This window comes from Equus caballus, chromosome 10, assembly GCF_041296265.1.
Source record: "Equus caballus isolate H_3958 breed thoroughbred chromosome 10, TB-T2T, whole genome shotgun sequence".
NCBI classification, from domain to species: domain Eukaryota; kingdom Metazoa; phylum Chordata; class Mammalia; order Perissodactyla; family Equidae; genus Equus; species Equus caballus.
The window spans coordinates 22927776-22953086 of NC_091693.1; the positions used below are offsets into that span (position 1 = coordinate 22927776).

At 40.2% G+C, this 25311-nt stretch overlaps 2 protein-coding genes across 10 annotated transcripts in view; both read right to left on the reverse strand.

The window, feature by feature from the left end:
- LOC106781577 (zinc finger protein 677) overlaps window positions 1-3434 on the reverse strand; it is a 44446-nt gene extending 41012 nt beyond the window's left edge. For both annotated transcript variants that reach the window (XM_070224831.1, XM_070224826.1), the window contains exons 1-2: window positions 3357-3434; window positions 2262-2322 (exon numbers count right to left, since the gene is read on the reverse strand). In XM_070224831.1, coding sequence (XP_070080932.1) covers window positions 2262-2276 — 15 coding nt within the window. In that variant the 5' untranslated portion in view covers window positions 2277-2322; window positions 3357-3434. The remainder of the gene's footprint in view (window positions 1-2261; window positions 2323-3356) is intronic.
- LOC100064037 (zinc finger protein 677) overlaps window positions 1-25311 on the reverse strand; it is a 46427-nt gene that overhangs the window by 9148 nt on the left and 11968 nt on the right. For 5 of the 8 annotated variants that reach the window (XM_023651458.2, XM_023651457.2, XM_023651459.2 and 2 more), the window contains one exon: window positions 20389-23785. In XM_023651458.2, coding sequence (XP_023507226.2) covers window positions 21708-23785 — 2078 coding nt within the window. In that variant the 3' untranslated portion in view covers window positions 20389-21707. Of the gene's footprint in view, window positions 1-42; window positions 170-2261; window positions 2323-3356; window positions 3448-4758; window positions 4826-20388; window positions 23786-25311 lie in introns of those variants that run through there. The other 3 variants (XM_023651461.2, XM_070224837.1, XM_023651462.2) reach the window with 3 other exon arrangements.

Here is a 25311-nt window from a genome sequence, read left to right on the forward strand (position 1 = left end):
ATACGAAAGTAGTTATGGACTTCTGGAGGAAGTTGTCCTCACCCAGGGAGAGCAGGTTCCTGTAGTTCTCCAGCATCACGTCCCTGTACAAGGCCCTCTGAGCGGGGTCCAGGCTTTCCCACTCCTCCTGAGAGAATTCGATGGCCACGTCCCTGAACGTCAACTGTCCCTGAAAGGAAAGCACATTTCACCATGCGGACAGGGAGAGGGCTCTTATCGTGACACAAAATGAGAGAAGCAGAGATGTGCAAGGACTGACTTGGCTGCAGTGAGTGCTCTCACAGATCCATGTAAGAGAATTTTGAGCAAGTTATATTACTCTAATTTTTTTTAAATGAGGTCAAGTTCATATAAGATAAAGTCAACCATTTTAAAGTACAATTCAGTGGCATTTAGTACATTCACAATGTTGTACGAACATCACCTGTATTTGGTTCAAAAACATCTTTATCATCGCAAAGGAAATCCATTACCCATTAAGCAGTTGGTCCCATTCCCCTCTCCCCAGTCCCTGGGAATCACTAATGTGCTTTCTGTCTCTATGGATTTACCTATTCTGGATATTTTCACATCAATGGCATGGTATGAAACGTGCGAAATTTGTGTCTGGCTTCTTTCACTTAGAATGATATTCTTGGTTCGTGTATGGTGTAATATGTGTCAGCACTACATTCCTTTTTTATGGCTGAATAATTTCACTATATCACTATACCATATTTTATTTATTCATTCATCCTTTCACGGACACCTGATTTGTCACCACCTTTTAGCTAATGTTAATAATGCTGATATAAACATGTATTCGAATATCTGTTTTCAATTTTTTTGGCTCTATACCTAGGACTGGAAGTACTGGGTTACACAGTTTAATCTTTTAAGGACCTGCCACAGTGGTTAACGACCTACCAAAGTGGCTACCATTTTCCAGCAGTCTATCAGAATTCCAGTATCTCCAAATCCTTACTAAAACTTGCTATTTTGTGTTTTAGTATACTCATCCTAGTGGGTGTGACATGGTATCTCACTGTGTTTTGAGTTTCCATTTTCCTGATGACTGATTCATTGAACATGAGTTCACGTGCTTGTTGGCCACTGTATATCTTCTATGAAGAAATGTCCACTAAGGTTCTTTGACCATTTTTTTTTTTTAAAGATTGTTTTATTTTTTCCTTTTTCTCCCCAAAGCCCCCTGGTACATAGTTGTATATTCTTCGTTGTGGGTTCTTCTAGTTGTGGCACGTGGGATGCTGCCTCAGCGTGGTTTGACGAGCAGTGCCATGTCCGCGCCCAGGATTCGAACCAACGAAACACTGGGCCACCTGCAGCGGAGTGTGCGAACTTAACCACTTGGCCACGGGGCCAGCCCCCTTTGACCATTTTTTAATTGGGTCCTTTTATTTTAGTTGTTGAGTTGTAGGAGTTCTTCATATATTTTGGATACTAGACCCTGATCAGATATGTGAGTTGCAAATATTTTCTCCCATTTGGTAGATTATATTTTCAGTTAGGTGATAGCATCTCAATGCACACATTTTCGCTTTTGTTGGAGACCAATTTATCTATTTTCTGTTTCTCTCTTTTGCTTTTTGTGTCATATCAAAAAATCTAGTGCCAAATCCAAGGTCAGGAAGATTCACCCCTATGTTTTCATCTAAGAGTTCTATGGTTTTAGATTTTATATTTAGTCTTTGGTTCATTATGAATTACTTTTTATATAGTGAAAGGTAGAGGTTCAATTCCATTCTCTTCCCTGTGGATACGCAGTTGGCCCAGCACCATTTAAGAGACTGTTCCTCTCCCAATGAAAAGTTTTGGCACCCTTGTTAAAAAGGAATCGACTATAGACGTATGGATTTATTTGCGGACTCTCAGTTCTATCGCTTTGATTTATATTTCTATCCTCATGTTGGAACCACAGTTTTGATTACTCTAGGTTTGTAGAAAGGTTTGCCAGTGGGAATTTTAAGTCCTCCAATTTTGTTTTTCTTTTTCACCATTATTTTGGTTATTTGGGATTTACCCAAATATGAATTTCAATATGAATTTTAAAATTGGGTTTCCTACTTGTGCAGAAATGGCTGTTGGGATTCTAATGGGGATTACACTGAATCTTGGTAGTACTTTGGGGAGTACTGTGACCTAAACAACACTAAGTCAACATTTTAGGTAGGACCCGTCAGAGACAGAGAAGATTAACAAACTAAAATGAGACATTTTAGGAAGGAGAAAACAGAACAATCCATTAAGAATACAACTTTTACCTTGGAAAGAGCCATTCCTTCTTTCCTTCCTCTTCCTCTCGGATTCTCAGCTTAGATTATTCTGTATGACAAAAACATGTTCAATGCTTAGAATCAACACACCCTCTTCCTCTGCCACAAGTACACAAACAGGGAGAACCTTAACACAGGGGAAAGAGGGCCCTTTGCTGCCCACTGCAAGAGGAGGGATGCAGGGACAGTAAACTCCATATAGGGACCAAGAAGTGAGTTTTCACCCATTTCTTCAGAAAGCCGTCCCTTCCTCCTGAAACCCAGACTCTGCTGCAACTGCACTGTCCTTGTCCAGTTGGCACAAAGTGGCCGGAAACTGCCTTTCCAAAATCTTGGCTCTTCCATAGGCAGCCAGCATCCAATGCCTGGTTGATGCAGGGGACAGAAGCCTGTCCCTTCCCTCAATTTGGACCAACTCTAAGGGCCACCCAGCTCCAGAGCTCCCCGCTATAGATAAACTGAGGAGTTGAGATGTTTGTCCTGAGGACCAGGAGGAACCATAACAGGGCTTAATGCCGGGAGAGGACACAATCAAACTTAAGATTTACCCACGAAACACAGGGAGGCAGAGAGTGAAGCTGAAAGAGAGGCATGCCTCTGTCTCTGAGCCTCTGTCCCTGCCTTTTTCTTAGTGGTTTTCATCCTTTTTAGAGGACTGGGACACATTCCAAATTCTAATTCTAACTGGCACCCTCTCCCAGAAAACTACCAAATGTAGACACATGCCCACTTTTGAACATCATTCCAGGGCTCCCATTTGCTCAGACTCAGAATTCCTGGTCTGCTCTATCATCTCCATGTTACAGGTGGGTGCACCGAGGCTCAGAGGGGGAGTAAGTTTACCAAGTTACCCTGAAGAGGGCTGAGTTCAGTGAGCAGACCTGAGTGTAAGTGGTGGCCTGGAGAGGGCAGTAGAAAGGGTCTGCTCTAATTCCAGATTCCTTTACATATTCCTGAGAAAGGGAAGCTTCTCTTTCATGGCTTTAATCAAACCCAAGCAATTACTTCCTGTTTTCAAGAAACATATTTTAAAAATGAAATTACACATAGCTATTAGTCTTGGAAAACATGAAAGAGGGTCACCTGGAAATGAGCTCTGAGCAATCTCTTCCTCCTGAACAGATGGAGTCTGCTGGAACAAAGTTCTACACTAATCCAGCCCATCCTTCAGCATCTGCACAGAAAGACACAGGGGACTTGAGGGGAGCATCCCCTTAGTTGGAGCCTTCAGCTCAGAGGTCACTAATTTAACAGGTCACTTCAGGGAAGAAAGCAGCTCTTGCCTATTAAACTAGCTGGTTAAACTAGGTTTACAGTGTTAAATATTATCAACATCCTTACCAGATGCATAGTGTAATATTTAGTTATTTACAGACCTCATAGTTCCAATATAAGAGTAGAAAGCATATAAATCTCATACTCTGCACAATAAAATTAATAGGGAAAATAATTTGGAAGTTAAAAAAAATACCAAAGTTAAAACAAGTGTGAGGATACATCACATTTAGAAAAGAATGACATGAGCCAGAGGTCAGGGAAAGTCCTCCCCCATTTCTTGAAAGGGAAGAGGGTGACCTGGAATTGACTGAGCTAAGTCTGTGCCCTCAGGGTGCACAGGGGCTGCAAATGGAATTCTCTTCTGGTGCAATAAGTAGAAAATGCAGACGCCTCAAATACCTGGTTTTGTAACTCTCATTCTCTTCTGCATAATTTAAACAGTGCAACAAATCTGAAACTAATTAGATTATAGAGCCACAAATCAGTACTACTTCACACCTTAATATCCCATATCAAATCAACTCAATACTCCCTGGGTTTGGGTCCCTGACTTTCTCCACCACTGTGTTTTGTTCTCTGTATTTGTCTCTGTCCTTCTGGTTCTTTCCTCTCCTTTGTCCATTTCTGTGTTTCTCCCTGTTTCTCCGCATCCTTTTGTTTCCCTCCCTCTCTATTTCTCCTCCTCCTAGAGTGTTGGGACCACTCTGCTGTAACGTCTGTTTCAACGCCTGCTGTTCTTTCTTCCTAAACGTTCTGGTGACCCTCTAACCCCATATATTTCCGCCTCTTTCTCCCCATCCCTGTCCCCCTCTGCTCTCCCTGGAAGGGACGAAGGGCACGCATCCACCTCCTGAGCGAGGCCTTTACCACGCGGTTTGGGGAGTCGGGCATCAGAGCAAAGGTTTGAGGACGAAAATGACGCGGCAGCCGGTCGGCGTCTCCGTGGACCGAAGGCAGAAAAGTCGGGCGGCACCTGCCACGGAGCGATTTTAACCGGAAACGGACGCGACTCCCGGACCCGCGCGGAGCCACAGGACTCAGGGCGTCTTATGGCGACGCCGCGAGAGGAGAAAGGGACGAACTCACAGCGAGAGGGACGAGCGGGTTCAGAGACATTAGCTTACTGGGCGACCCCCGAGCCCGGGTTGGAGGACACATGCCTGAAGAACGCGAAGCGCGGGAACGAACCAGAAATCGACTCACTCACCAGAAAACGCACATTCCTCCGCGCGATCCGCTTCCGGGTCTGCTGGAAACTGCGCGTGCGCCTGCTTATCGGGGCGGGGCAGACAGGGCGGGGTCGAGGCCGGGGCGGGGCTAGGGGCGCGGTGTCTGGCCGCGTCCGCCCCTCAGGTTCCCAGGTCTGTTTGTCCTCCCGTCTGCGTGTCTGGATCTCTGGTTTTGGGTTCCTTTGAAGCTGGTGTCAGGCTCGGTCCAGAATTAGACATGTGTGGGCTGCTTATCCTGGAAGTGGAGATATTTCCTCTCAACAAATTGAAAACGGTTTCCTTGAGAGCTTTTTGACGAGCGGAGACGCCTGTCCTATGAGCGCGGCTCTGAAGAGGGGACCCGGGGCGGGGCGGGGGGTTGTGGGGGGTGGTGGGGTCCGGAAGGTCGGAGACCCCGGACAGTAACAGCTGCTGCTTTTAGCAAAATTCGGAGTTGTCTGTGTAGGTGACAGAAACTAGAATGTGACATGAAATGCAAAACTGTGCCTGCGCGGAATGTGCAGTTTTATACTAACTCCCCCAGAACGGAATTTCTTTCTGTTCCCCTTGCACGTGGGAGGCAGAGACACAGCCCTGCGCTGGGTTCCAGGGACTTCATGGGGCCAGGCCCTGGGCTGTGGGGACAGAGAGCTGAGACAGTGCTTTAAAAGAACAAAAATGTCTTCGCTTATGGATAGAAATTAATTTCTCTTTAAATTTAAAGTGTTATACTAATCCACACTTCTGGAGATGAATTAATAATCCACATACGTTTGAACCGTGCTTGATGGCGTCCTGTGTTTTGCTGAAGTCATTAATTACTAAATATAATTGCAATTTCAATTTACAAAACTAAATTCTCAGTTATTTGGAACAATATTTTTACCTTGAAAATTAAATTAGATAAATCGGGTATTTTAACTATCTTGGGTTTTTTTTTTTTCTGTTTCCGCATGTTTTATGTCACGTGCAGTTAATGAGGCTTGCAAAAGATGGACTCTTCGGGAGACATTTATTTGGCTTTGCTTTTAACTAATGAAATATCAATTTTGAAATGTTTCCAAAGACGTGTGATAAGGATGTGTATTCCCTTAGTGAACAACAAACCCAAATAGTATTACTAGTTTTTCACATTTGCAACAGCATCATTTAAACCCTTAATAATTTTTAATTTGAAATATACCAGTTAATAGCTCCTTTTCTGTTCCCCGTGGAAATTCTGAAGGTGGTGCTGGCAGGATTTTGGATCAACCGGATCACATCTGTACATGCTCCAGAAATTTCTGAAAGACCATTTTCAATAAACAGCACTCTTCTGTTTTCCCCAGAACTAATACCAGTTTCTCAAACTTCTAAGGTTCCCCCCCCCCCCATTATTTTGGTGAGGTTTTATTTCTTTAAGTAATTAAATGCTTGCACTCAAATGGATTGGAACTTTGGCAGATAAATTTCTCTTGGGCAAGAAAACAAAAGTGACCCTTCCCTGTCCCTGTCTCTCCCCAGACTCCCAGTGCTGAGCTCACTTCCCTGAGCGCTGGTCACTCCATGCAGACCGACTTTGAAGTGGATCTCCATGAAGGAGCCAGGACTGTGCACCATTTGAGGTCAAGAAGTGCTGACATCTGAATTCCACATCTAATTTTTTTTCAGTCACTTTGCCTTCCAGGGGGGCCACTAACCCACATTTTTAATCAAATAGTCTCATCTTGTATTTACATATAACATGTGTTTGGTAATTTTCCTGACCAGCTGAAATGATTTTTCTTGGACTCAGACAGAAACCTTCTTGGTTGGAGGCTCCCATGCTCCCCAAGAGAATGTGAGCCCACAGGATGCTGTCTGAGTAAACCAAGGTCTAGTCACCCCCTCGTTGGCTCTTCTTTTCTTGACTGGGAATTAGATATCATAAGAGGTGAGGAGTGAAAACACTGAGATCACATTTTAGTATAATTTCCTGCCTTTATATTTTTATTAATAGAGTGATAATTAATCAAGGGAAACCTCATTTAAAATGGAGTCAGGAGGCCAGAAGGGGAACCTCCCACACACTACCACCTGAGGTCAATTACAGACCCCAACAGAAGCCCTCAACAGGAAAGAATCATTAATTATAGGAATAAATGCACATTGCATCCTAAACGGAAATCGACTACCCCAGCAATTGGGCCCATGAGAAACCCTCAGCCCCCTGAACTCTTCCTTTTCTCCAATAGTCTTTCATTCAAAACTACCCCTCCCAATTTCCTCCTTTTTCTCTAAAATAACGTTCATCTCTCGTTTGTTGAAGTAGCCTGTGGATTTCCATATCCTGCACCTTCTGAATTGTAATTTTTTGGCTTTTACTGAATAAACTTGTTTCCCTGGTAACATAACTGCCTGCTTTATTTTTAAGGTTGATATATATGGTGCCTGAAGGGGGATGAAAAGGAGGCAACCCCCCAAGAGACAGCAACGCCTGGAATCTAGTGAGGTACCCAGACCAAGCCGCTTGTGTTCATTCCTTACATGAGTTGTTGCCTACTTTCAGTTTGACGAGGCTCCTCTTGGATTTCGAGCTCCACTCCACTGTGTTCTGAACTTTCTGACTTTCTTAGAGCAGGAGAGGCACTGTCCCCTCCAGAGAGGGACTTTGTCTTCCCAGTTCAAAGCTCTGTCCTTGAGTTCAAGATGTCGTCTTTGGAGAATACTCAGTTGTTTTCTGAAGGTAGCACAATTCCTTTTGGGGCGTGGGCTTGCTGAAAATCTAGGAGTATTCTTTGATTTTCAGATTCCTTTTGGAATCAGGGCCGGGAATCCAGCAACTTTCTTTTGCTTTCAGATTCCTTTGGGGATCATGGCTAGGATTGTAGTATCTTTCTTGAGTTTTCAGAGGAGATTTCAGAAATGGGGTCCCAGTCATATAAATGTTCTGAGGAAACCCTCCTTCAGGGATCCTGGCTGGTTGGCTGTGGTTTGGGCTGAGTACTGCTCAGGGAAGACCAAGAGGCTAGGGCCAGTGATGAAGATGATTCCCATACTTGTTCTGAAAATTACAACTCTAATTGATCCAAACCCCCTATGGCTAGTTATTTATTCAGAATAGGAGCAAAAGGATGGACTGAGCCCTAAAAAGTGCTGTAGACCAGTGTCAACTGCCCCAAAGTGAAGGACTAATGTTCATTCTCCCAAAGGACCCCTACTTCCTTGCTTCTCCCTGACGTCATCACATCCAACTCTGCCTCCTCTGTGCCTGTCCCCAAGTGGCTGGTAACAGTTGGAGAAAACATACACCCAAACTGACTGTCTTACTTAATCCCTGGCCCTACTCCTCTTGCATTTCCCTATTTGTCTATCCATATGTGTCCTCTAGAGCCCCTTGGAAGTCCAGCTCATCCTCTTCCATCTTTTTTCTCAAAGACCCTGTTCTTCCACTGAGCCCCTTGAGCAAAGGGAGGAGACCTTCTACAGCTGGCTCACCCCCTGCCTCCGGGCATGCGCTCTCAACTTGGTATTGACTGGGAAGGGTCTGTCCCTGCTCCTGGCTGTTGCTGACTCTGTGATTGGACCCCAGTTGGCAGCCCCACTGACAGTGTCAGGATGGTATGGCATCCTTCCTCCACTGCATCAGATATTTTTGCTTTTTGACATTTATTTTGATCAGCATACACTAATGCTGTTGTCTGTCTTATACAAAAATGGTGGTATTATCTATCTTGCACACCCCAAAACCTTTTTATGCACTCTACTCTGCAATCTTTCAAAGGAAAACTTCTCAGTTAACTACATTTCCTCCTGTATTAAGTACCCTTTTCTATGCATCATTTCAAAGCACTATATACTAAACACTTGTTTATAATCTTTGCCTTCAAGTCTTGCCTACAATTCTCACTTGGATCCTATCCAATCAAGGTTTCACATCCACAATTCCTCTGATACCTTCTTTTCCGGAGTCACCAATGACCTCCTCAATTCTCAGTGCAATAATCTATTTCCTCTTCTCATCTGACTTGTCCTATTAGCAGCATATCACACAGCTGATCACTCCCTCTTCCTCAAAAGACTGATTTGTCTGGCTTTGAGAACATCCCATTAACCTTTAAAAATCTATTTTTTTAAAGATTATCTTCAGTTTTCTTCTCATCTCCCTGTTCACGTCTCAGTTTCCTCTGATGGATTTTCCTGAACTCCTTGGTATCTCAATGTTCGAGCATCCGAAGGCTTAGTCCTTGAACTTCTTCTCTTGTCTACACCCACTGCCTTTCCTCATCATCTCATCTCATGACTTTCAGCACCACCTGCGTGTCTCCCAATTTCCCCTCAAGACCAGATCTCTCCCTTGAAGTTTAGTATCCTGTTTCTAGAGATTTCTGCTGGGACATCTAACAGGCATCTCCACCTTAATATGTCCAGAACTGACTTCTTGACCTCCCCCAATCGCCTTCCCCCTGCACTCTTCCACATCTTGTTTAAGGGCGACCCTGTACTTCCTGGGGCTTAGATGAATATTTTGATATGTATACAAAATATATAAGATATTAGATTATTTGTTAGTGTTTTAATATATAAGATAAATTACATGTTTACTTAAAATGAGTCAGGGAATACATGGTTTCTAAAATTCTTTTGAGATATGGAAGAAAAATATTGGAAGACCAAGGCCCTTCCTCAGCAGCTTCCCCCAGTGCCTCTCTGCCCTCCTCTCCTGCTTGTCTCCTCCTCTTCCTCATCCTGCTCCACCCACACAAGTCTCCTTCTTCTGGGGCCAAGGTTGCTACTGCCTCGGGGCCCTCACAGGGGCTGTCCCTCTGCCTAGAACCCTCTGGCTCCTCAGATGCAGGTGGCAAACCCTCTTCCTCCCCCAGTTTCTTGTTCTGATATCACCTCTGACCTGTCTCCTGGTTAACATGCCAGCCACACCCTCACATCCACCACAGCTCCATTTGCCTGCTCTGCATGTTTCTTCCTGCTGCTTCCCCTTCCACTATCTGGATCCTGGTGACAGCATGGCCCCAGGGGAGAGCAGAGCCACAAGGAGGTGTCACATCTTTTAGGATGGCTATTAGAAAAAGACAAGAGATAAGTGTTGGCAAGGGTGTGGAGAAAAGAGAACTGTTGTGCACTGTTGTTGAGAATGTAAATTGGCACAGCCACTTGGAAAACAGTATGGAGTTTCCCCAAAAAACCAAATAGAACATGCATCTGATCTAGCAATCTCACTTCTGGCTATATGTCCAAAGGAAATAAAATCAGCATCTTCAAGAGATCTCTGCACTCCATGAGCATTACTGCATTATTCACAACTGCCAAGATGTGCAAAGAACCTAAATGTCTGTTGACAATGAATGGATAAGGAAAACATGGTATATATGACGGAATATTATTCAACCACAAAAATGAAGGAAATCCTGCCATTTACAACATAGATGAAACTGGAGAACATTACGCTTAATGAAATAAGCCAGACAGAAAAAGACAAATATTGCATGATCTTGCTTATATGTGGAGTTTTAAAATGTCAAACTCATAGGAACACAGAGTAACACGGTGGTTACCAGGGGCTTGGAGGTGGGGAAAATGGGGAGATGTTAGTCAAAGTGTACAAACTTTCAGTTGTAAAATGAATAAGTTCTGGGGACCTAACATACAGCATGGTGACTATATTAATAATAGTGTACTATATGCTAGAAATTTGCTGATAGTAAATCTTGTTGTTCTCACCAGACACACAAAAAAATGATAATTGTGAGGTGATGGATGGGTTAATGAACTTGATTGTGATAATTACTACACCTTGTATATGTATTTCAAGTGACTGCATTGCACACCTTAATTATACACAACTTTCATTTGTTAATTATACCTCAGTAATGCTGGAAAAGAAAAAGAAAGGGGGAGGTGTGCTGAGCTTGCTTCCTCTGAGTGGTCTCAACCCAGGCTTCACATTAGATTTCTGAAGCATTGTGCAAATACATCTCGTGTCCCTTGACCAGAGATTCTTCTGCAAACTTTGGGGAGGGGCCCGGCCTCACTAATATTTAAAGTGCCCCGGGTGATTCTAACCTGTATCCAGCATTGAACACCAAGGCTCTGTGTCCTCCCTTCCTGAGGGCTGAGATCTGGGCTGAGGGTGAGGGGGCTCTGCTCCTCATGGCGTTTGATCAGGGCCAGGTCTGTGACCTGAAACGGAGAGTCAGTCCTGCCCAGATTCCCACTGCTGCAGTGTATGTGAGGGCTTCACCAGCAGGGGGGCAAGTTCCGAAGAAAGTGGTGGAAAAACTCACTTGGTCTCTGTGTAGGAGTAACTTTCAAGATTGACTTCTAAAGGTTCATGTTGCCTGAGGACGAATGTCGAAAAAGGAAATAAAGGGAGTCAGGAACGGCTCTTTCTCAGATAAAGTAATATTCTTAGTTGATTGGTCTGACTCCTTCCTGAAATGCCCTTCTTTGGACTCGGTAATTTCTGCCTCTGAAGTGGCATGCCTGACACCCGTTCCTTCATTCACAGTCACCTGGGGCCCTCCCTCAGTCCTCATCTCTACTTAGATTCCATCTCACCATGACCCAGTGACATGGAACTTGTGAGGAGGCTCCATAGGGCACGGTCCTGGGCAGGGCTTCACATCCATGGACTGGAGATGAGGTGACAGTGTGGCTGGGCACCAGGGATCACTTAGGGGCCCCATCTGGATGCACTGTCAGCTCTCTGTAGACCAGGATTAAAGAAGCTGCACACGGAAGTCACGTATTAATATGCACAAATACCTGATAAATTCTAGAAAAGAGAACAATAACAGGAAATCAGTTCTGACTGTTTTTATAATAAATTTGAAGTTAAATGAGTGAGCCACTGACTTCAAAATCTTAATGATTGGGAATGGAATGGAAAGTTGAGGAACAGACATAAGTGACAGAGGGTGTTTTGTTCTATCACCAGTTTTAAAATGTGAAATTGATCTAAATCTGTGACAGCTGTATTCTTCAAATTCTTTTCATCACATCTCTTCCTGGGAGGTTACCTTTTCACTCAGTTGATTGTATCCTTTGACACGCAGAAGTTTTGCGTTTGATGCAGGTAAGCTTCCAGGTTCATTCTTTTGCATGTAGATATCCAGTTTTCCCAGCATCATTTGTTGAAGAGACTGTCCCTTCCCCAATGTGTAGTCTTGGCACCATTGTCAAAATCATTTGGCATATATGCAAAGGTTTATTTCTGAGCATTCCCTCATGTTCCATTGATTTATGTGTCTGTGTTTATGCCAGTACCACATCATCTTGATTACTCTTGCCTTGTAATATGTTTTAAAATCTAAAAAAGTAAGGCCTCTTTCTTCTTTTTCTAGTGTTTTGGAGATTTGGGGTCCCTTAAGATTCCATATGAACTTTAGCGTGTTTTTTTCTATTTCTGCAAAAATCACCATTAGGATTTTGATAGGGATTCCGTTGAATGTGTAGAAGACTTTGAGCAATATGGGCAATTTAACAATATTGTCTTCCCATCCATGAGTATGGGATGTCTCTGTAGTTATTTGTATTTTCTTCTATTTCTTTTACAAAAGGTTTGTAATTTTTATTGTACAAGTCTTTCCTCTCCTTGGCTAAGTTTATTCCTAAGTTTTGCATCCCTTTTGATGCTATATTACATAGGATTGTTTTCCTAATTTCGTTTTCAGATTGTTCATTGTTAGAGTATAAAAATGCAACCGATTTTTGTGTGTTGATCTTGTATCCTGGAACTTCTCTAAAATTGTGTTTTCATTGTAACAGTTTTCTTGGGTAATCTTTATGGTTTTCTACATATAAGATCTAGTCATCTGAGAAAAAAGATAATTTTACTTCTTTTCAAATTTGGATGACCTTTATTTGTTTTTCTTGTCTAATTGCTCTGGCTAAGACTTAGTACTTTGTTGAGTAGGAGTGGAGAGAGTGTGCATCCTTGCATTCTGCCTGATCTAACAGAAGCCTTCAGTTTTTCAGCCTTGAATATGACATTAGCTGTATGCTTTTAATATATGGCTTTTATTATGTTGAGGTAGTTAACTATTCCTAGTTTCTTGGGTGTTTTTATCTTGAAATGTTGTTGAATTTTGTCAAATGCTTTTTCTGCATTAATTGAGATGATCATGGGTTTTTTTCTTCATTCTATTAATGTGGTATATTACATTGGTTGAGTTTTGTATGTTGAATCATCCTTGCCTTACAGGAATAAATTCTACTTGGTCATGATGTATAATCATTTTAATGCCCTCTTGGATTTGATTTGCTAGTATTTTGTTAGGGGTTTTTGCATCAGTATTGGTCAGGGATATTGGTCTGTAGTTTTCTTCTGGTGTCCTTCTCTGGGTTTGGTATCCAAATCATGCAGGCTCTACAGGAGTTTGCAAGAGTTTCCTCTTCCATTCTTTGGATGATTTTTAGCAGGATTAGTGTCAATTCTTCTGTAAATATTTGGTAGAAATCTGCAGTGAAGCCATCCAGTCCTGGGTTTTTCTTTGTTGGAGGTTTCTGATTAGTGCTTCTATCTGCTCTCTAGTTATAATTCTGTTCACATGGTTTATTTCTTCATGATTAGGTCTTAGTAGGTTGTATATTTCTAGGAATTTACCCCATCACCTAGGTGATGTAATTGGTTGGCATATAATTGTTCACAGTACTCTCTTATAATTCTTTTACATAATTTCTGTGACAGCACTTACAATGTCCCCTTTCATTTCTGATTTTAGTTATTTGAATCTTCTCTTTTTGTTAGTCTAGCTTATGGTTTTTCAATTTGCTAATTAAAAAAAAAAACAAACTCTTTCTTTGATTTTCTATTTTCTATTCTCTATTTCATTTATCTCTGCTCTAATCTTTCTTATTTACTTCTTCCCTTCTGCTAAGTTTGACTGTAGTTCTCCTTTTTCTACTTCCTTTAGGTATAAAAATACATTCCTGATTTGAGATCTTTCCTCTTTTTTTTGAGGAAGATTAGCCCTGAGCTAACATTTGCCACCTATCCTCCTCTTTTTGCTGAGGAAGACTGGCCCTGAGCTAATATCCATGCCCATCTTCCTCTACTTTATATGTGGGATGCTTGTCACAGCATGGCTTGACAAGCGGTACTAGGCCCACAACCAGGATCCGAACTGGCAAACCCCGGGCCATGGAAGTGGAACATGTGAACTTAACCGCTGTGCCACCGGGCTGGCCACTTAACATCTGCAGCTAATCCTCTTCTTTTTTTGCCAAGGAAGACTGGCCCTGAGCCAACATCTGTGCCAATCTTCCTCTATTTTGTATATACATGGGATGCCTGCCACAGGATGGGTTGACGAGTGGTGCATAGGTCCACACCCGGGATCCAAACTGGCAAACCACAAGCCACCAAAGCAGAACATGCCAACTTAACCGCTGTGCGACTGGGCCAGCCCCCCTTTCCTCTTTTTTAATGTAAGTATTTACCACTGTAAATTTCCCTCTTAGTGCTCCTTTCACTGCATTCCATAAACTTTGCTATGTTGTACTTTTATTTTCATTTTCATCCAGATATTTTAAAAATTCCATTCCTATTTCTTCTTTGAACCATTGGTTGTTTAAGAATGAGTTTAGGGGGGCTGGCTCAGTGGCATAATGATTAAGTTTGCACGCTCTGCTTTGGTGGCCTGGGGTTCACAGGTTCAGATCCTAGGCACAGACCTAGCACCGCATGTCAAGCCATGCCGTGGTGGCATCGCACATAAAATAGAGGAAGACTGGCACAGATGTTAACACTGTGACAATCTTCCTCAAGCAAAAAAAGGAAGACTGGCAACAAATGTTAGCTCAGGGCCAATCTTCCTCCCCCCCCCCCAAAAAAAAAGAAAGAAAAAAAGAATGAGTTTAGAGGGCTGGCCCCATGGCATAGCTGGGTTCAGTGCATTCTGCTTTGGTGGTCCCGGTTTGTGGGTTCAGATCCTGGGTGCAGACCTATACCCCTTGTCAGCTATGCTGTGGTGGTGACCCACATATAAAGTAGAGGAATTGGCACAGATGTTAGCTCAGGGCTAATCTTCCTGAGCAAAAAAAAAATAAAAATAAAAATAAAAATAAAAAATAAAAAGAATGAGTTTAATATTCAACATTTTGTGGAATTTTCTCTTTTACTTCTGCTATTGTTTATTTCATTGTGATTAGACAAGGTACTTCTTATCTCAATCTTTCTGAATTTATTAAGATTTGTTTTGTGGCTTGACATGTGGTCTATCATTCAGAATGTTCCACGGTGCTTGAGAAGAATGTGTTTCCTGCTGTTGTTGGGTAAGTGTTCTGTATACGTCTCTTAGGTCCAATCAGTCTTGAGTGTTGTTCAAGTCCTCTGCTTCCTTATTAACCTTCTGTTTGGTTGTTCTATTCATAACTAAAATGGGAGTATTGAAGTCATACTATACCATGCTGCTGCCTACTTCTCCCTTCATTTCTGTCAATGTCTGCTTCATATATTTGGGAGCTCTAGTGTTAGATGCACATATATTGATAATTGTTATATCTCTTTGTTGAATTGACCCTCTTATCATTATAATGTCATTTGTCTCTTGTGACAGTTTTTGTCTTATAGTCTATTTGTCTGATATAGCTGCCCCTGCTGTCTTTAGGATCTCGTTTACATGGAATATCCTTTTCTTTCATTCTTAGCCTATTCTTGTTCTTAGATTTGTGAATTTTGACAGTTCCAGCTCTTTGAATCTCTCTCACTCCTGCTCTGTATTTTTCTTCCTTTTCCCTCTTCTACTGGTCAGGCTCAGGCATACTGTACAGAGGTCAATGTCAGGAGCCCTGTGCAGCCCAACTTCCCCAGTGTAATTTCAGAGGAAATGCATTCAATGTTTTCTGCTGATCATGATGTTTTGTAAAATGTTCTTGCTTAATACCATTTTCTTCCCAAATTATTTTTTGTCATGATTTTTAATTATCCAACAATTCTTGCAAGAATCTACTACTGTGATCAATTTTTTTTAATCTTAATATGTTAAATTACTGTATAACACTAATAACTTTTCTAGTCTTCAATCATTGTTTTATTAGTGGAATAAATGGATAAACTGGCTTTTGTTAATGCCTACAAATATAAATTTAAGTGGATATTTTATATTTGTATTTTTGAATATAGTCATTTTATTGATATAGGGTATTCCATATCTTTATATGTGTACTATTTTTTATTAGGCTAATATAGAATAATGTTGACAAACTATATGCCATTGATACATTTTTATTTTCCCAAAGATGCTGAAATACACATGAATAAAAATGATAATGAAAAAAATCCTCCAAAATTGTCATTGAGGAAAACTTCCCTCCAGAAGTCAGGATATGCCCTTGGGTATCTTTGAATTTTCTCATTTGCCTCCTGGGAGCCCCTACATTGCTTGGCTGAGATCAAAACCCTATTGACTCAGAAATGAAAAGATTCATAATGTGCCATAAGGAGTTGAAACTTGCCCTTTCTTCAGGTGATCTGCCCAATTCATGAGACATCAGCAGTTGTCCCAGAGCCTAAGTATTTATAAAGCCCTATGGAAATGTTTAAATATCCAGTTCCATTTTCTACTTGTGCTTTTGATTCAGTAGTGCTTGGAAGAGAGCTAGGTATCTGCATGTTATATTGTTCCATATGAATTCCAAAAATAGCAGTGGATGTATTTGTGAAATATTTTTCTAGACCCATCTGTAATGTCATCCTCAGCTGAACGAAGGGCTGGGATTTTGGAAAAGCCACAGAACATCATGTTCATTTCTCATAAGCAGGCATTTCTGTTTTTGATGTGAATATTATGTCCAATTTGGAGCAAGAGAATGAGCCCTGGTCTGTGGAGAGTGAAGTGAAAATAGCAAAAACCCAAACGGGTGGGAATGTACCAAAGGTATGAACACAGCTAAGAGCTCAGAAAGGGAGAGAGGAAGCTACAGCATTAACAGTGTTTGGAGAACTCTCCCCAAGTGGGAGCATGCTTTGGAAAAACAGTAGTTTAGTTTTTGTGAACACTCAAAGGAAATTTTTCTTCCTCCCAACTTATTGCTCTGCCCCTCAACATGTAAAATTTGTCCTTTCACCCTCCGGTGGTGCTGTATCTCCAACAGAGATGAAGGCAAAGTCTTTATCACTACAGCACTGTTATCCGGCTCCTGCGAACTGTTTCCTTGACTTTCAGGAACACGGGGTGGGCAGTTTCAGAGAGGTGACTTGCCCACCTTGTTCTCTCCTTTTGTACTTGATCCCATCAGGTGCTCACTCCTCAGTACATGTAGATCACAGCTGCGGCCTCCATAGTCCTAATTGCTGGACCTATCCCAGTCCCATCCCCATTTCCTGACCTGGGAAGATCTAATCAGAGGATGGGATAACCCTGGCTTCTCTTCTCTTCCATCTGGGGCCCCAGAAACAACATGGAGCACTCAAGCCCTGTCTGCCTATGCAGGTCCCTCAGCCATTTTTGCTCCTTTGCTTTTGCCACACACTTCAGGGTTGTATGTAATGGGGAGGTGGGTTGGATAGTCTCTGATTGTTACTTGGGAAACCTGTGAAGACAGTGGAGAGATGCTCTCTTTGATCCTCAGTTCTACATGTAGACCATTTATCAAACTTTCAGGCTCTTAGTTTGGTGTCTGTGGGTAGAGTACAGGTCCCATGGATTCCATGATATCTGGGCCCCATATCTTGTATTTCTCTCTCTCTTGCACCACTCTACCTAGTCTGGGAGTGTAGGGTCTTCTGGATTTCATGTTCTTATTTGCATCATTTTGCCTCTGAAACTTGCTTTTGAAATACACATTCTTAGGGTCTGAAATTTTTCTTTTCTTTTTTTTTTTTTTTTTACTGTAATAATCCAGCTTTAGGTGATGGACAGCTTCTGGTGGACTCTCCCATGGGCTGGTTTTCTTGGTAAGACAATTCTTGATGGAGAATACTTTCACTAATATGTTGCAATATTGTCCTACTACATACAGAAGCACCACTTGAAGCTAGGCAGGGGAGTGGTATATCGCAGCACAGTGAGACAGAAGTATCATGAGAGCCTAAGTGATGTGTTTCCAGTTGTCTTTCTGGTTTTGAGTGTCACAAAGCATCTCTCAAGGGCACTGTGACAGTGTTGATCATAGATCATCCCCTTTGAGTGACAATAAATAGTATACAAATTTCTCCTGGGAAGACATCGTCCAAGTTCACATCCTCATTTCTCTGAGGCTGTCAACTAAACCATTATTCTTGCCACATTTTCCATCCCATGAGTGCCACTGTTCATCCTACCTCAACAAGTACAACTTGGAGGCATCTTATTGACGGAGCTTATGAAGTTGAATGATGCCTTCAATGAAGTCTACTGTAAATTCCCATAAGCTCCCTCAATTTACTACTATAAATACTGTAATTTACTACTGTAAATTCCTTTAAGCCATTATTTTCATCTTATATATTTCTTTGCATTATAAAGGAAGTTTTCACTTAGTCATCAATTCCACTATTTTTGATGATGCTATTAGTGTTGTTTTACATTTCCAAAGTATGAGAGAGTTGAATTGGGGAAGGGATATTGTTTCACATATTTTACATTATTTCCTTCTCTAGTGTTGACAATATGGCTCAGTAGCAGTTTCCCTAAATGCTACATGAAATCCAGAATATGTAGAAAAGTGTTTTAATCATTCCTTCTACATCTTTTCACCTTAGTACCTAATATTAAGTTACACTTTCGTCAAGTTTATTACAGTATTTAAATTGGAAATTTTCATATCTGGAGAATATATATATTTTTGTTAGTCATAATCCCAGGAATACCATTAAATTGGCTGCCATAATGTTACATAAGATTCATTGCTCTTTATATAGTATGTTTTCAGTTTTCTATACATAATTTCTTGAGTTTTGTGTAAATTTCACTGAGTTTTTACTTCTTGGTATATCTGCCATATTCTAATCATCACTCTCCCTGTCTAGATTAATCATGTCCATGTTGGTACACTGAATTAACACTTTTAAATATTTCATATTTTACAGGAAACTTAGCCCATTTCTTGCTAAGTTTCTTCTATATGGACTTCTCCACTGTTGTTTCTAACACCTGTATTTTCTGCTGAATTTCTAAAGTTCTGAAAATTGTGCTCTTGAGTGAACACATGACAACTGTCTTGTTCCCTGGTTTCCTCTCCATCTGAACGTCATACAGAATGCAGCTGGTCCCCTTTGTCCCACTTGCTGGTGGTGTCCTGTTCTCTGGCTCTTATTTGCTGTGTATGTTGCTCACGACCTCTCTGCACATCAACTTCCTCCATGGGCCTCCACCCCACTGCCAGGAAATGTTTCAGCCTGTAACTGCTGATACTTAGAGCATCCTGTAATACAATCCTTCCCCACTGTGGGTCATTTACTTACTTTCTCCAAAAAGATACTTATGTTCTTCTGATGATATTGTCTAATTTATTAAATTTGCAAAAGTGCACATTTTCATTGATTCATAGTAACTATGTATCTATTAACAGATACAGTAGGAGCACCCCTGACTTCATGTCTTTCTTGTGTCAAATAACTTTCATAATATTTTACATCATTTGAGCTTAGCAGAGTTAACATATACATTTTCTTGTTTGATATATAGAGTCAATTGATTAGCATGAATACTTAAACTCACTTGTTTTCTCCCTATTTTCCTGTTTCCCCAGACCCTGGCAAACACCATTCTACTATTTCTATGAATTTGACTATTTTAGGTACCTCACGTAAATGGAATCATAGAGTATTTGTCTTTTTTGTGACTGGCTTTTTCTACCTAGTACAATGTCCTCAACCTTCCATGTTGCAGTAAATGACAGGATTTATCACTTTTTTAAGGCTGAATAATATTCTATTGTATGTACATACCACATTTCATTTATGCATTCATCAGTCAGTAGATATTTAGGTTGTCCCTACCTCTTAGCCTTTGTGAATAATGCTTTTGTGAACAGAGGTGTGCAAATATCTCTTTAAGATCCTGCTTTCATTTTTTTTTTTAATGTAGACAGGCATGCTTTGTTACATTGTGCTTTGCAGTTTTTTTTTTTTTTTTTTTTTTTTACAAGACTCACCACCAGCTAAAAGAGAGTGACTTGTGAAGGCTCAGATGATGGTCCGTAATTTTTGGCAATAAAGCCTTTTATTTATTTTTTTGCTGAGGAAGATTCAGCCTAAACTAGCATCTGTTGCCAATCTTCCTCTTTTTGCTTGAGCAAGATTCGCCCTGAGCTAACATCTGTGCCAATCTTCCTCTATTTTATGTGAGATGCTGCCACAGTGTGGCCACCACGGAGTGGTATAGGTCTGAACCTGGGCAGCTGAAGTGGAGCACGCCAATCTTATGCCTCCCTATCTATTTATGTGTAGGGAGGCAGGTTTTAGCAGGGGTGAGTCTAAAATGCACTGCGATGGTATTTTCATTATAGCCACAAAAATAATCTGAACTACACTATGGAGCTAACTCATATGCAAATTATGAATACATATTTCCAAAACCTTAAGTTGTATGAATCTAACAGGGAAAGAAATTATTATAGATGCCATTCAACCTAAAGAGCCTAATGAGGCATCATTAGTGTTCCTTATGAAGCACCCCAATGAAGTGGAAGACGCTTGGGTTAACAGAAGGTACATGACTCATTCAGGGTTACAAAAAAAATTACACTTTACTTATTTAGATATGAAAGTATAATACATAATAAACAAAGGGACATGAAAATGCAATTCCAGTGCCAAACTTGAATCCTTTACAAGCACACTCTTCCCTGGTTCTTATGATTAAACTGTGCTATTGTCTGTTCAGTTACCAAAAATAAGACAATTTTCATTAATCTACACCTATTACATTTCAAAAGAGAGGGAGACTATCATTTCCCCTCCATTTTTTTTTTTAAACCACATATGCCATCCCTAGTAACCCATCATTCTCTTCACATGAAAATGTCATCTTCTCAATGCCTTGGCCTACTCGGTTTTGTGATCATCTAGCAGAGCAAGCCTTCCTATACTCATCAAAGAAGGCCCACAGTCACACCAACAAACCTAGAGAAGGGGCTGAGGCCACAGCTAGCATGATAATTTAGATAACAGCTTTACATCTGTTCTCTGCCACTCCCCATGGTCTCAGATTTATACCATATTACAACTTAACACTAGTGTCAAAGTTTTCCCAGGTTCCATGGATATGAAGAAACTCAACCTAATGAAGTATATCCTTTCATACTGCCAATCCCTTCCCTGAGACCATCCTGGTGACAAATGAAAAGGATATAATGAAAGTATAACATCAACAGGTTTGAAATGAGGTTGTAACTCATCAATAATAATGTAGTCTCTTCAAGAAACCTCAAACAATAAAAACATTTTTAAAACTAAAGTTAGACCTTTCCACAGATGTGCCTGTCCCATGGACAATCATCTCATGAGTCACAAATAATTTTAACATTTTAATTCTCTGTGGAATTTAACATCTGAGATTGGTTAATCTTCAAAACTAACAGACTTAGTTCCCTCTAGTATGAATATTCTTATGTGCAGTCCACTGAAATGGTTAAACAATTTATCAGCTTCCTTATATTTGTAATATTTCTGTCCTTGGTGTATGAATTCCTTGGTCTATCATGTGGTCACTGCTTAAAGGGCCTTTAAATATTTGTATGGTTTCCATCTTTTACAAATTCTTGCATGACCACAACATTGTACATTTTTGATAAAGCTGATCACACTCATTACATTTCTAAGTGTTCTCTAGTAAGAATTCTGTTATGTTCCACAAGCCTTAAACTTTGTATAAGCCTTGCCATACATTACATTTGTGTGGTTTCTCTCAGAGATGTATATTCTGATATCAAGTGAGATATGAGACCTGGTTACCAGCTTTGCCACATACATTACTATTATATGGTTTCCCTCCATGACTGAGTCTCTGATGTTGAGTAAGGTTTGAATACTTGCATAAGTTTTGTCTCAGTCATTATATTTGTAAGGTTTTTTTCTGCCATGAATTTTCTGATGATCCCCAAAGCTTGAGCTTTGAATAAAAACACTGCCTCTTATATTAAGTTTATAATGTTTCTTTCCAGTATATGTTTTCTGATGCCTAGTAAGGCTTGAAAATTGGGCAAAAGCTCTGCCACACTCATTACATTTGTAAGGTTTCTCTCCAGTATGGATTTTCTGATGTCGAGTAAGATAAGAACCCTCACAAAAGGCTTTGCCACACACATTACATTTGTAAGGTTTCTCCCCAGTGTGGATTTTCTGATGTCTTCTAAGGTTTGCAGGGCAGGTAAAAGATCTGTCACACTGATTACATTCATAAGGCCTCTCTCTAGGATGGATTTCTTGATGTTCTCTAAGGTTTGCAAACTGGGTCACAGATTTTACACATTTGTTTTTGCAAGGTTCCTCACAAGTATGAATTCTCTGATGAATTGCAAGATTTGACTTATGACTGAACACCTTGCCACATTCATTACATTTGTAAGGTTTCTCACCAGTATGAATTCTCTGATGAACTGTAAGGTTTGACTTATGACTAAAGACCTTTGCACATTCATTACATTTGTAAGGTTTCTCTCCAGTATGAATTTTCTTATGTCGAGTAAGATATAAACGCTCTCTAAAGGACTTGCCACACACATTACATTTGTAAGGTTTCTCTCCAGTATGGATTTTCTGATGTCGAGTAAGATATGAACTCTCCGTAAATGCTTTGCTACACTCATTACATTTGTATGGTTTCCCTCCAGTATGGATTCTCTTATGCCAAGTAAGGCTTGAATGCCCAGCAAAGGCTTTACCACATTCATCACATTTGTAAGGTTTTTCACCAGTATGAATTCTCTGATGAATTGCAAGGTCTGACTTTTGACTAAAGACCTTACTACATTCATTACATTTGTAAGGTTTCTCTCCAGTATGGATTTTCTTATGACGAGTAAGATATGAACCTGCTATAAAGGTTTTGCCACACTCATTGCATTTGTAAGGTTTCTCTCCAGTATGGATTTTCTGATGTCTTCTAAGGCTTAGAAATCTGGTAAAAGATTTGTCACACTGATTACATTCATAAGGTTTGTCTCCAGTATGGATTCTCTTATGTTGAGTAAGGCTTGAACGTTCAGCAAAGGCTCTGCCACATTGATTACATTTGTAAGGTTTCTCGCCAGTATCCATTCTCTGATGAATTGCAAGGTTCAAATTTTGACGACAGATTTTACCACCTACATCACATTTATATGGTTTTTCTCCTGTATGGAGTCTCTGATGTCTCTTAAGTTTCAAGCACTGATTAAAAGCTTTGCCACACTCATTACCCTTGAATGGTCTCTGTCCAGAATGAACTGTCTCATGATTCATGAGGTTTAAGTGTTTGCTAAAAGTCTTCCCACTTTGATTATATTTGCAAGATTCTCTTCTAATGTGTTTTGTCCTGTACTGTGCAGGTAACAAAGGATATTTAAAAAACTTTCTATATGTATTACAAATGTTTTTGACACTAGGAGGAACGCTTTGAAATGGTGAAACTGAGGAACCATTGTTGAGAGACTTCTTGACTTGACAGCATTTATAAATTTTCTCTTCAGTTTGAAATCTCTGCAGTTCAGCCACTTGTGTCTGCCCACTTAATCCAGTTCTGTTTTCCAAACACTTTCTATACTTGTTTCCAGCATCGCTTATGTTATTTTTCAGTTTTAACAAATTCTTTGTAAATGGCTCATCATGCATGAAATACTGGTATGCATCATTTTTTATAGAAACACTCTGCTTTTGTAGAAAGTTAACTGAGGATTTATTATGTTCCCAATCTATTCTACAAATGAAATTTTTGTTATGAGTCAAAGGCACTCCTTTGTAATTTCTCCCATCATATCCCCATTCATTCTGATGCTCATGAATATTTTCCCAGACTTCCTTGAGGTCAAAATTGTTGATGTCATGCCTGTCATTGCTTTCTGATATCATTAAATGGTATAATTCTCTTTTCTCAATGTCCTCTCTTGGTGATAATTCCTTTATTGAAAATCCAGCAGAAAGCCTTCCTATGAAGTAGAGTGGGAAGAGAAATATTTTAGACTGAATTAGATCATTGTACAAAAATAAATATAGTTATGAAATTTCTGAAGCATTCTCTTCAAACACCATTGTGATATACAGATTACTTAAATTTTTTTATAATTTTTTCTATATTTTCTCTGACCTTTGATAATAAATTTTCAAAGCACACATTATACACTATACCTATTGTATGGTGATATAACCAGGTAAATAAATGATACTCCATAGTTAGGGAGTCCTCTCTAATTCTTAATCCTTATAATAAGGTGTGTTGGTAGGATGCAAGAAAAAGATACTGAAAAAAACTGCATATCACAATAATAAATAAAACATTTTCGTAACCCATGATAAATATAGCCCATAAGATAATGAGTAATCAGTCATACAAATTAACAGTCTCCGGAACCCTAAAGAATTCTTCCTAAAAGAAATAAAGAAATAATTTACATTCCAGAAGGAGCAAACAATAGGAAAAAGGAAAAATATGTTTAGAATCAGTGAATTTTGAAATATGAGTTTCAGGTAAACATATATTATTATAAAGATTAAGAATCAGGGAAGAATGTCTGAAATCTCAATTATGATTTCATGCCTGCAGTTATATAACACACTGTACAAAGATCAACCTGTAACTATGGAGTATCACTTAATTATCTAGTTAAGAGGTCAAAAAATGTGTAAAGTATGTAGGATGTGCTTTGAAAACTTACCTACAGTCAAAAAAACTCATTAATATAGAAAAAATTATGAAAAGGGAACATACAAGATATAGTGCAATGTATGCAGTGTGGGGAGGGGCGGGTCCTGTGGATACTGGGGTGCCCCGGTACTCAAACTTAATACACACAAAGGTGCAGTATAGTTCACTTACATCAGTGCAAGAACTGGGGAAAGGCCAGGACTGGGATTTAGAACAGGAAGAGTAAAGGGCAGAGTAATGGGCAATGCGGGAGCAGTCCTTATGCTTGCAAATCTATGGGAATATGACTGTGCTAAGGCAGTTAAAATCCTGAGCTCGGAAAAAGAGAGGAAATCATTTAGCAAGAGGCATAATACTGACTCATTCTATAGGAACTACACTATGGGGATGAGGTAAACAAGGAAGAGATTAAAAATGGAGATAGTGTAGTATTATGGAAAGAATGTATGTTTAATTTACTCCAATGTTTGCTCTAACAATGGTCAAACTGAATATCCCGCAAATTCTATTTCTAGGCATATATTCAACAGAGTCATATATATGTTCCAGAAGACACATACAAGAATGTTCTCAGTAAGACCCAACAGCAAAAACCTGGAAATGACCACCAAGACAAGAATGGATGAATCCACTTTCTACAAACTTATATGGATGCAATAAAACCCTCTCAAGGGTCCCGCAATGGAGGGTGACCATGGGTGCTGGATGATGATCTCTGACTGGGGGTCACATAGGTTGTATGCTGGAAACAAAGTTAGCAGGAGGCTTTTGCCAGTTTCAGCTCTTTGGGGATGTGATTATATTTGGTAG